Source organism: Blennius ocellaris (genome assembly GCF_963422515.1).
Source record: "Blennius ocellaris genome assembly, chromosome: 7".
In the NCBI taxonomy this organism is placed as follows: Eukaryota; Metazoa; Chordata; class Actinopteri; order Blenniiformes; family Blenniidae; genus Blennius; species Blennius ocellaris.
In genome coordinates this window covers 3,683,962-3,696,206 of record NC_137656.1, presented here as the reverse complement: position 1 = coordinate 3,696,206, position 12,245 = coordinate 3,683,962, and the positions used below count along the sequence as shown (strand labels likewise).

At 42.3% G+C, this 12,245-nt stretch overlaps 2 protein-coding genes across 3 annotated transcripts; one reads left to right on the top strand and one right to left on the bottom strand.

Moving 5' to 3' along the window:
• The first annotated feature begins 2,483 nt into the window (after nt 1-2,483).
• LOC308132126 (phosphatidylinositol 4-phosphate 5-kinase-like protein 1) lies at nt 2,484-8,621 on the top strand. 2 transcript variants are annotated; one of them, XM_080499097.1, is made up of 10 exons: nt 2,484-2,545; nt 3,854-4,042; nt 4,124-4,174; nt 4,526-4,680; nt 5,426-5,550; nt 6,009-6,043; nt 6,150-6,205; nt 6,291-6,403; nt 6,483-6,645; nt 7,735-8,621. In XM_080499097.1, exons 2-10 carry the CDS (start codon nt 3,854-3,856, stop codon nt 8,126-8,128), a joined length of 1,281 nt encoding a protein of 426 aa, XP_080355223.1. In that variant the 5' UTR covers nt 2,484-2,545; the 3' UTR covers nt 8,129-8,621. The 2 variants fall into 2 exon arrangements, with proteins under 2 accessions (XP_080355223.1, XP_080355224.1); XM_080499098.1 differs by lacking the exon at nt 2,484-2,545 and adding an exon at nt 3,299-3,327.
• A 619-nt stretch (nt 8,622-9,240) lies between these two features.
• Nucleotides 9,241-12,009, bottom strand: paxx (PAXX non-homologous end joining factor). The gene is made up of 7 exons (XM_080499100.1): nt 11,867-12,009; nt 11,091-11,151; nt 10,967-11,016; nt 10,552-10,730; nt 10,126-10,176; nt 9,696-9,792; nt 9,241-9,455 (listed from the first exon to the last, which is right to left on the bottom strand). The coding sequence occupies exons 1-7, from the start codon at nt 11,959-11,961 to the stop codon at nt 9,407-9,409; spliced, it is 582 nt and encodes a 193-aa protein (XP_080355226.1). The 5' UTR covers nt 11,962-12,009; the 3' UTR covers nt 9,241-9,406.
• Between the last annotated feature and the right edge of the window lie 236 nt (nt 12,010-12,245).

The window sequence follows — 12,245 nt, the reverse complement described above, 5'->3', positions numbered from 1 at the left end:
GCATGTGACGCTGCAGAAAGAGAAGGACTTGGTCAGAGAGCTGAAGAAAACCATGCAGAAGGCAGCCGGCGTGCTCAGAGCCACGGTGACGGTAAAACACGAGCCCCAAAGTTTCTCTGCTGTCATTTAGAGACAAATGTAAGCCGGCGCCCAGGAGCACCAGCCCTGTCCTCCGTCCGACGTCTCCTTAACACGCAGTGGTCAGCTGGACTGCTCTGGTGGAGTTGACCTGTACGAAAGTCGGGGACGTTTCTTTTCCCGCTTGGTTGTTTGGATCAGCGGGTTTATTTTTTATTTCCAGTTGGTTTGTCAGTCGTTCAGTTTGCCGATTAATTGGAGTGTTTGGTTGGTCAGTGGTGGATTGGTCAGTTGGTTGACCAGTTGGTTGTAGCTTCACATGTGGAGAGGCTCGTCCTCCCGCCGACTGCACACTGTTAAATGTTAAGCCACCTCAGCTGATCCTTCTACCAGCTCCTTGTCGAGCGTGTCTTCATTTTATTCACTGTTTGTTTTGATTTATGTACGGAATCAAATCGAATAAACCAATGAGCAAAAGCTGATGGGAGCTCCTGAGAGGGTTTAATGTGTAGTCAGATTTTCAATGGTTTATGTTGCAGCTTTTACCCTGAAAGAAGACATTTTATATGTTAATAAGAAACTCACCTACTTTTTTATGGGAGTAAATGTCATCAAAAAAATACTGTAACTTTGTGATCTGGACTGCTAGGGGTTGTTTACTGAGCGCTAATGTCCATTGCAGGACTTTCAGAACCCGAAGGAAGCTCGGAGGAACCTGCAGGGGCTGCTCCAGTTCCTGGAGGGGTCCCACCCCGGGGGGCCTGTGCCCACAACGGAGACCAGGTACCTGGAGATCAGGACGGCGGAGCAGTATTATTATTATTATTATTATTATTATTATTATAAGGAGGCTAAATGCTAACCTCCAGGGTTTTAAAAAAAATGGCTCAAACTTCAGCAGACTTTTAAAATCTGATTTAGTTGTTAAAATGTAGATTAAATTCTTCAAGTACACACAATGTATTTCAGGGACAATGTTTGAAATACTGAACTATGAATTTAGCTGAATTTCAACAGTTTTCTGAACATTTTTGTTATTTTTGTTATTCTAAACCAGCCGACTACTATTAAATCAAAAAAATGTAGGACCTCGAGGGAACTCTTCTCTATAATTGTCTCATGTGTTGTTCTATTCTCGTTTCTAGACTCAGTCAGGAGACGTCAACGGCTCAGCGTGATTAATGTGACGTAAGCAGCTTCCATCGAATTCCAGCGGACCTGCAGTCGGCCGGGACGCTTCTGTTTCTTTAAAATAAACGCCTTTTCATCCACACTTACCGCGTTGCTTTTTCTCACTCGTACTGATTAAACAATCACATTTCTTCACACATCGATAAAGTATGAACCATTTGATATTCATCAAGTTGACAAAGCAAGATAAAAATTAGAAGCAAATAAAGCACCAGGCAGTGATTGTTTTCCACCGAAATGGTACAAAACAATTGGACAAGAACTGACCCCAATACTCCAAACTACTTTTAATTGGATTTTTAGGAAACAGAACTACGTCCCCTCCTGGAAAGAAGCAATAATATAATAATTACAGTACTTCTCAAACTGCAAAACGACAAAGAAATTTGCTAAAACTACAGACCAATATCTATTCTAAATATTGACTACAAGATGTACATCTTAATTATCTCAAATACAAAACAGACAACAACCTCAGAACCGATGGACGAAGACCAAACAGGGTTTGTTCATCACAGAAAATCATTAATCAACATTAAACGAACACTACATGTCGTCAACCAGATACCGTACATAAAACGAAGTCACCAGCAGCTCTGATCAGCTGAGATGCTGAAAAAAACCCCCAACATTTTAGAGGGTTAATTGACAATTTCTATATCTGACACTGGAAAGATCGGGATTCAACACAAAATCAATAGACTGTAAATGTCTTTCGAGAACACGAACAGCCAGAGTGACAATCCACGAGAGAGGACAAGACAAGGCTGATGCCTCAGTCCAACTCTACTTCGTCCTCGGCGTAGAACCTTGAGCTCGACTCGTGAGGCCGGAACAGAAAATCTAAGGAATAGAAATCAGTGACCAATTTCAAACCATCGGTCTGTTTGCGGAGGATATCGTAATATACCTGGCCAGACCCAGAGAACGACTCTCGGGTCATCAATGGCGACCCGAGAATTATTCGGAAAAATCAAACCAACATCAACAGGATGGCTGGAATTTTTTTTCCGTATCCTCTGTGGAGCACTTTAAATATTAAATATTCCTCCACCTCTTGGACAACCGCCACAGGCGCTACACACACACATACTTCACACGCCTCAGTCTGTAGTAGACAGAGGATACACCGTTACCACACCCACACCTACACACACACTGGCAGGGACACACCCTGAATAGCCTGTTTGGTATGCGGTAGTGGTGCTTTGTGCTTTCAGACGCTGAGTGAACACACAGTTTGACGGTTTTCTGTCCGAGCAGCGAGGAACTCCAGGTAAGATCCACCTCAACATGTTTGTCTTCCAACAGCTTCTTCATTTCCTGTGTGCAGAAACCTGCTTAGTGACACAGTGAGGAGAGTGGTTAACCCCAGAAGACCCTGGTTCAAGTCCAGACCCAGCTCTCTCTCTCTCTCTCTCTCTCTCTCTCTCTCTCGCTCTCTCTCTAAATTATGCTTAGTTTGGATGCCATGCAATTCGCTCAATCTATTTAGTCTTGCTCAAGGACACTTCACTTCGACATGTGGGCAGTGTGAAATGGGGAATCGAACCTTCTGGCCACTCTGCCAACAGAGTCCAACAAAATAAAAGACTAAGCTCATTAATATTATATTGTTTTTGATGTTATTTAAAGTTCTTCTTGTTACTCGAAGAGCTAAAGAATATTCAACTGTGATTCAAAATCCACTTTTTTTTTTTTTTTTTTACACAATCTTTTCATTTGCACCTTGTTTGTGAACCATTTAAGTCACTTTAAATCATATTTGTCTCTCGTGTGGTTTTATTGACTTTAACACGTGCTCTGCAGTTGGAGTGACTCCTACAATTTTCTTGGTTTTAAATATCATTTCTTTACAAAAAGGAGAAAGTGTGTGGATTATGGTTCGCTAAAGAAAAAACTATTGTATTTTACACATGTTCAAAATAAACTAGAAAATACATGTGTCACATTTCTATGAAGTCACATGTGAACAAATTTGATCCTGACTCGTATATTTACTGTGACTCAGATGAAAACTAAACAACAAAGCCGACTGAAACTGGACTCGAATCGAGAGTAAGTTTAAGAAAAATCTATGACGTAATCCAGACGAAAGCTGACATTTTTAAGTGATAATAAAAAAAAAAATACTTTCACGGCTTTTTGCGTGTCTGTTTACACAAGAAAGTTGGTTGCAGTCACTGAAAACGAAGTTGCAGAAAAGAGTTCCCAAGTGGAACATTTCGAAAACTCGCTCCAATTTAGTCGCAACTTTTCAAAAACAGTCTGACTCCATCTCTGTTCGAACAGGGGAAAACCCACATTTTTGAACACTCTCAGACTTGGTCTCCATGGAAAGCACGACTTTTTGAAAACGCTTTGACTCTTGTCTCCATGGAAACGGCAGAACCCAGTCCATATTCTCCTGGGACTTGTTACATGTACAGTTGACAGTGGGGTTGTTGTGTAAACTGGAGCCTGAATACTGCGGTGAAAGTCACACCAGGTTCAAATTGTGAGGGTCTTTTGCATTTTTTTTTCTAAACCTTCGAAGACATACAACAATGGTAAACAAGGTAATTGTAGAATCCTTGTATTGCAGATGGCTCCAGAGAAGACGGCCCGCGGTCCCAGGGCCGGCAGGCGGAGGCGCTGGTGGCAGCTGAGGCAGCGGTGGAGGATGTTGGGGGTGTTCGAGATCGACCAGGAGCACGAGTTCTTCTCCCTGACCTCCACGATCAAGGAGGGCATGCAGGCGTCCATCCAGGCGACGCTGGACGCTCCGCAGCCGGTGAGGGACGCCTTCCGACGCCGCGGCCTGGAGCCGCGACGGCCTCGCATGCGCTGACAAAACTCCTTGCTGTTTCTGCAGGACACACTCACCGCTGAGCACTTCAAGGCAGAAGACACTCAAACCCACGAGGTGAGACCTCACTTCCTGTCGCATTTCATCGACGAAGGGTCAGTGGTTTGACACGGTGTGGTTCAGCTTGCCTCCCGGCTCTTAAGCTTTGACGACATTTAACCGAAACCAGTGTTTTATGAGCTGCCGAAGAAGAAAACTATGGGGATCTTTGTCATTTTGTCATTTCATAGTAGGAGCAGATCAGTTCAGCCTTTTGATGGTTTATCAGAAATGTCAAGACGACAGAAGATCGACGTCAAAGGCTTGTCAAAGTGATGCTGCTAAAAGTCGTTCAAATTGTAGCTGCCATTTGATGAGGAAGAAGAGCAGAATGTGTCCCTTTAATGATCCGTTTTCTGGGCGTTTCAGGGGTTCGTCATGCAGACGTTCGCGGCTCCAGTGTTTGCCAGAGTGAGGCGTTCGCTGGACATCACGGAGGAGGAGTACATGAACTCGCTGTGCTCAGGAGGATGCTACCTGCAGTTCGTCAGCAACTCCAAGAGCAGGGCCGACTTCTTCGTCACGTGAGTGTGAGATGAATCAGTACGGACATAGTGAGATCACGCTGAAGGTCAAAGACACTCCCTGGAAGGAGTCCTGGTGGAACTGCACAAGGCAACTGAAGTTTATTGAAGGCTTTCATTTTTGAATTCTTCTTGAAAAAAAAAAAAGACATGCATGGAAGCAAATGTTCATAACAGCAATCAGTAAACCTTTTTATACCTTAATTTATTTTATCAGATTATTTTTCAACTGCCTATTTAAAAAAATGTGCCCAAAGAATGTATTATTATTATTATTATTATTATTATTATTATTATTAATGCATACATGGATGAAGGATTTAATACATATTTCAAAAATAATAAAGACACTTAAATAATATTATTTTCAATATTAACAACAATACTATTTCAGTACATTTCTCATGTATCTACTTTCAATTAATGAATCATTTCAATTATATTTCATCTCGTTTCATTTATTAGTCAACGTTTAATCTATAATGCAATTGAGCTTCCATGACACGTATTTTTTTTCACGAATTGTACATTTTTTTAATGTATTGTCTTTATATTTCATCATTTTATTTGTGCATTTAAGCTAAACCAATCATTTGATTATGTTAAATGTATAATGCATTTTATTTTTATTCTATCATTTTAACAAACTATTCTTGTCATCGGCTTTCATAGTCGTAATAGCTTTATTTATTTATTTGAAGAATCTATTGAAGAATTGGAGAAAATCGCTGGTGTGTCTCTTCAGGAACGACAAGAGGTTCTTCCTGAAGACGCAGAGTAAACGTGAGGTCCGGTTCCTCCTGTCCAACCTGCAGAAGTACATGGAGCACCTGGAGAAGTATCCTCACTCCCTGATGGTCAGGTTCCTCGGTAAGACCGGACCCTTCTGTTTTGTGTCATGGGGCACGTGTTTTGCAAAGGATTAAGAACCCTCACCATTATCAGGTTCATTTGTTTCATGTCGATCTGAGACACCGTTAGCAAGTCAATGACTATATTTCTTTAAAAAAATAACACATTCAAAACCAAGACTGTAAAGATCTGCAGTGAAGAAACAGTGAGAATGAGGGATTTAATGTTTAAGTTATTAGAAAGTCTTGAAATTTAGGCTGTAAAAGCACAATAATATTATAATATTATAAGAGGATCCATCCATCAATCTGTCTGCTTGCGTTCATGTATGTAGTCACATGATAGGAGTGATAAATTATATTATTGATTGGGAAGAAGTTGCTCTATAATGTGGATGTTAGACGAAAATAACTGTGTGATACAAAGCTGCCAAACATGGTAAAGAGCATCATGTCTGTCGTCTTTGGTCTTTCCAGGCGTCCACAGGATTGTTATTCCCAATGAGATGAAGGTGAGTGACCGATGGCTGGTCGTCGTCACTATAATCTCTGTACACAAAGACTGTTGTCTTCATTGTACAAACAAGACTGTCGTCTTCTGTGCGTTTTGTCCCGCAGACCTACTTCATTGTGATGCAGAGTGTGTTCTACCCCGACGAGCGAATAAACATCAGGTACCGTGTCCGCTCTCTCCCCCCCACCCCCTGCCTGCCGGTGTGGACGCCTCACCACGTGTGGCTTGTTTTTCCCCACGCGTAGGTACGACGTCAAAGGCTGTGAGGTGGGCCGCTGGACCAACCCCGACACGGGCGGGAAGCAGATCATCAAAGTGCTGAAGGACAACAACTTCGAAGGGCAGAGCATCGCGCTGGGTCAGTCGTCGCCCAGAGCTCACCCAGAAGGTACTGCTGGTGCGCCGCTGCCGCGGGACGTAACGGGCTGATGTTGCAGGTCGAGAGAAATCCTGGTTCAGCAGTCAGGTGAAGGCGGACGCCGCCTTCCTGAGAGACCTCAATGTTCTGGACTACAGCCTCCTGCTGGCCCATCAGCCTCTGCACCGAGACGAGCGGGACGGCAAGCATACCTTGGCCAATCTCGTCATTCGCACCACAAAGTATGCTTTTTTTTTTTTTTTTCCATCAGATCGACACAAAATCTATGTGGTTTTCTGGTATTAACGACACGCCAAAGTTAAATTTACCCTTGTAAACATGGCTCTGAAACCAAATGTGACCTTTCCGACTGTAGATGGCGTCCATGCTCAGTCCCCGCCCCTTTTCTCATCACCAATCAGACTCAAAACACACTGGTCAACATTATATGTTTTCAAGTGTTTGGCTGATTGATTGACAGCTTGAACACAACTAATAGATTACTTTAGATTTTCTTAGCCAGGTATCATCAGGTTGTTAAGGCCCGATATTGCGCGCTATCAGACTCGTTCTTTTGTCTTCATTGATTTACACGTTGAATTTAACGTTTCACGTCTCCGCCCTGCACCTCTGGCATCAACAAGCCAGATCCAACATGCTACTATTGTATAAGTGGGTGGAAAGATAAATGTTGATATGGATTATACAGTTAATTACTGGTCCTTTCAGTGAAGGCACTGAGGCCATCAAGGTTCTCTATAACGGAGTAGGTACGCCACCTGCTGGCTGGATGGAAGCCTTACACATACGAAATGTAACACACAATCGTCTTATATATTCGTAAAGATAAGTTTTAATTCAATCTCTTTATTCAGCTGATTGGTTCTTGCCATAATTTCGATCACCTCATGAAGCTCACAACACAGAAGGTCAAGTATTTGCAGTGCCGTCAACAAAGCAAATAGTGCCGACATTAAGGGATCTTAACTAACATTTAAACACGTCATATGGATTTTGAACATTGAATAACAAGGTCTAAATCTTTAACTGGTAGTTTATATATCAGTTTTTATTATTATTTGTTTGCAAAGGTTGAAAACAATATAGCTGGAAAGCGCGCTGATTAAAAAACGTTGACCCCAAGGTGTCCCAATAGAGAAGACGATGTGGGCCAGAGATGTTTGAAATTGATCCAAAACAATGACAAGTAGAAGTCTGCAACGGCAAAATGTCAGGAATCCTCCTCGCGACGTCTCCGACAAGGTGCCTCCCGATGGAACCCCCCCATTAATTAAAGTCTTAATAAAAGTTCTTCTACTGTTGGTCTCCAGGTCTTTAGATTTCGACGACAGTCCGACAGAAGACCCCACCAGTGTTCCTCTACTCACAGAGAACCCCGACGCCACAGACGCGGGGGCGGCGGCCGCCGATGAGGGATTTGCCCTCCAGGAGCTGAAGGGAAGCCGGACGGACTCGGAGCTGCAGGAGTTCCACGAGCGTCACCGGCGACTGCTGCCCAACTTCAAAAACGCAATCCACGTGATCGACGGCTCGGAGCGCCGCTACTTCGTGGGCATCATAGACATCTTCACGGTGTACGGGTGGAAGAAGAGACTGGAGAACCTGTGGAAGCGCCTACGCTTCCCGGGCAGGGCCTTCTCCACCGTCAGCCCGGACAAGTACTCCCGCCGGTTCTGCCGGTGGATCGAGGAGCGCAGCCAGTGATCCACCCCTCTGAAAAATATCGACATAATAAAGACGAAGTCAGAAATACGAAATGGTCTTTGAAGGAACCGGTGCGACGGCCACACACCATGATAATCAAATCCACTGTCGGTTCCTTTAACAGGGGAGTTCAAGTAAAAGACTTTAAATATCATCAGTTTGTACCTGTGGTCTGTCATCACCAAACCCCTCAAGTGTCTTTAAATTTGAAATGTTTATGGATATATTGGGATGGCACTTTATATATGTCATAAAAATAATAAACTTACTTCATTGTTACCCATCTGTACTTAAGACTTGTCTATACACCCGTTTAATTATTATTGTCATTCTTATTACTTAGTCATTGTTGTGGTTACTGTTATTTTCTAAAATCATTATTGCTATTACTTATCCTATTCATGTTTAATTTAATTTAATTATTATTATTTTATTTTTTTTCTCTTTTCTTTTGTTGTTTACTTTTTACTTTACATTCGTAGTATTTCATTATTATATTGTTGTCAGACTGGGTTCTATTGTTCTTGCTATTTTTATTGTTTAAAAAAAAAAAAGGATATGATATGTACAATATCCTATGTGTTCACTATTGTATTTTTCAGATAAATAAATAAATAAAAAAATAATAATAAACTACAGGAAACAGTCCCAGGTGTATGAGGGTGTTGACAACAATAACGACACAGTTTTGGGGAGTATTGTCTTCAATTTTACTTCTGCCTCCCCCCTTTTGAACATGTGAAGCCAGTGCCATTAAATATAAACTGGAGTGTGCAAGCACACTTATTTTTTTACATGTTTGGAATAGAATTCATCATCTGTTAAAATAGAATTTACTGGTTGAAGAAGTTTACAAAGTCATTACTGCTCAAAGATAAAAGCTATCAGGTTCAATGGAGCCTTGAATTTTGGCAGCCTGGCTATAGTGCTGAAGAGAAATCTGGGGTTGTTCTTGTTTTCTTCTATTAAGGAAGAATTTGACATCTTATTGCCAATTAAAATGTATAATCAATGTCCAACATAATGAAAAACACACGTTCACCAAAATAAATATCTTGAAATACTAAGACAAAGATACATTTTAGATGCAAACAAAGTCTTTTATTGATGCAGAAAAGCAGACAATTTGATTCACGGTGCGGTTTATGATCCACAACATGATTTTATTTCATTCCCATAATAAATTAAATCCAAACATGAGAAAAGGTGCGGACATTCTTCACCAGGTCATCGTTAAAATACAATATTAAAAAAAACAAAGCTGTGTTAAAAGAAGACTCAGTCTTCATCTGCGTCGTCGAAGGCCACACCGGTCGCCTGCAGCTTCCTGCACACACACACACACACACACACACACACACACACACACACACACACACACACACACACACACACACACACACACACACACACACACACACACACACACACACACACACACACACACACACACACACACACACACACACACACACACACACACACAGAGGCAGATTAAACAAACATTCGGCACTCACACACTTGCTTCACTTCAACAGAAGTTGTGGACGATGATAGGTGTTTGTACTTTTTGGCTCCGGGGTTGATGAGAGAAGCTCCTGGAAGCCGCCTCTTCACCGGCAGAGAGGAAGACGTCGATCCGTTCTGCTGTCGAGGCTCAAAGTCTGAGGAAGGAGTGAGACACCTCTCAGCCTCTAGCCACTGCTTCACAACTCCAAATGAAACACAACTTCACATTATGCTCATTGAAAGTAAAACAGATTCATCATTATCATCGGTTGTTAAGCGGGTCCATAAACTGTTTCATCGGTTGAATGTAGATTTTAACAAAACATTTATTTTACCCTCATGCTGGGTTTTTATGTTTTCCTGGGGTAAAAGACACCGAGGCCATCAAACATTTGACTTTGCAGGTAACTTCTGAAGTCGCTCCAGCACTTCCTTAGAGCAGTGACTCGTAACTGTGGAGTACTAGTTGTGAGTAACTAGCAGGTTACCTGCAAGTGTTCTCAGCCGGTTCTTCAGAGGACTGACAGCGGGAGGTTCGCCTGCAGGGGACACGGTAAAAATTTCCATTCCGTTTTGGGGTCTGTTTACAAAACAACCGTGCTCTGAGACACTGAAAACATAACTTAAAAAAAAAAAAAAAATGTTGTGAAAATAAATTTTTTCGGAAATTCTGCTACTGCACACTATGGCTGTAATAAACAGTTCTTCTGCACATGCTCAGTAGAAGCATGTGCAGAAGAGACAACAAGAACAATGTTTCCCCCCAAAGTGTCATGATTCTCAGTCCATATCAGGAATGTAGCCCGAGTAATAGTAGTCATACTAGTATTAGTAGTAGTAAAAGTAACCGTAGTAGTCAAAGTCGTATTAATAGTAACTATTAAATAGTTTTGGTAGTGTCTCTGTTGAAGCACCTTGGAGTCGATTCAGGCTATCGGCCATCTCAAACAGCAGCTCCTTCAGCTCCTCGGTGGCCCGTGGCTCCTCCAGCCTGCTGAGGGCCACTCTGGGAGCCCCGGACCCGGAGCCCAGGACCAGCTCTGCTCCGGTGTCCTGGACCAGCACAGACACGTCCCCACTGCTGCAGGACGACCTGAGGGACACACACACACACACACACACACACACACACACACACACACACACACACACACACACACACACACACACACACACACACACACACACACACACACACACACACACACACACACACACACACACACACACACACACACACACACACACACACACAGTGGCAGGGGGGATTCCATCATCATCATCATCACAGTTTAATATGAGCTGTGTCCCACAGGCGTGTCCCCTCACCGTAGTCTCAGGATGAACTCTTCTGTGGACTTCAGCGAGAACGTCCGTCTCTGGACAAACAGCAGCGGTCAGGAGGAGAAGGCGGCAGCAGAAGAAGTGCAAGATGAAGAGAGGAAACACTCACGAGGTGCTGCAGGGCGTCTTCACTCGAGTCCGAGCTCCAAACATCTGCAGCATCCGTCAGACTGCAAAATGCAGTTTATCAAGAGGAGAATGCATGAAGTTTCTATCATGGCCATGAGGATGAAGATGCCACTTCAGGTGATATACATGGGTCATGCTAATGCTCTTGTGGGACGTATTAGCTCGATAATCTGGATGTCAGTGAAGGAAGATGCTCTATAATCTGCATGCAAGTGGAGGAAGATGCTCGATAATCTGGACGTTAGGAGGAAGATGCTCTAATCATCTGGATGTAAGTGGAGGAAGATACTCAGTATAATCTGGATGTTAGGGGGGAGGGAGATTCTATATAATCTGAATTTTTATTAAAATATGCTCAATTATCTGGATATTAGGTGAAGTTACATCAGTTAGAGGGTCTTCACTGGAAGTGATAAAGTGCTATCGTTTTCCCTTATGACAGAAGTAACAAATTCCCAAAACGCTTATCGTCTGTAACAAATATTATAACTTTTTTTTCCTTTTTTTTTTTTTTAACCTCAAATAGAAACGGGCAAACACGGAAGTGGCAAAACTGTCATCCTCCGACGTTAACCTGACTTTATGCACCATCCATTTTTACTATCAAGACGATTAATGAGCCGTATTATTATTAAGTAGCTGATAATTCAGGGTGGGTATTAGTTTGAGTACAAACACTGACGAATTCTCAACAATAACCATCAAAAGAAAAAAAACGCCGGATTTTAAACGGACTCTGGATGAGCCGCGTCTCACCAGATCCGGAAGCTTCCGTCTTTTCGCCGCGTGTAACAGATGAATTTACTCCTTTCATCCAGCACAGTGCAGTAAAAACTCTGGTTTGCGTCCATGTTGAAAGTGTAATTTAACAACGAAACAATAAAAACCTGACAACAAGAAAAACAACGACTTCTTCTCCTCCTTTGAGTTTCCTTGCGGTCAGCAAACCGGGTTATATGCTCATTGTCGCCCCCTTCTGCTCAGAGAGGTAAAATACAAGTAAAAAAAAAACTAATTTCACCCCTCGGAGGTTTGAGGAGATGAGAAATGAGAAATTTTATTAAAAAAATGATTTAATAATTCATGTAACATATTATTAAAAGTCTATGATCTGGATTATGATATCAAACAAAAA

Coding starts and splice junctions, on each gene's coding strand:
- LOC308132126 (XM_080499097.1), top strand. CDS start 3,854: ATGGCTCCAGAGAAGACGGCCCGCGGTCCCAGGGCCGGCAGGCGGAGG. Junction 6,404..6,482: donor AGGGCAGAGCATCGCGCTGG/GTCAGTCGTCGC, acceptor CTGATGTTGCAG/GTCGAGAGAAATCCTGGTTC. Junction 6,646..7,734: donor CTCGTCATTCGCACCACAAA/GTATGCTTTTTT, acceptor GTTGGTCTCCAG/GTCTTTAGATTTCGACGACA.
- paxx (XM_080499100.1), bottom strand. CDS start 11,961: ATGGACGCAAACCAGAGTTTTTACTGCACTGTGCTGGATGAAAGGAGT. Junction 11,152..11,866: donor GACGGAAGCTTCCGGATCTG/GTGAGACGCGGC, acceptor TGCATTTTGCAG/TCTGACGGATGCTGCAGATG. Junction 10,731..10,966: donor GAGTTCATCCTGAGACTACG/GTGAGGGGACAC, acceptor TGTGTCCCTCAG/GTCGTCCTGCAGCAGTGGGG.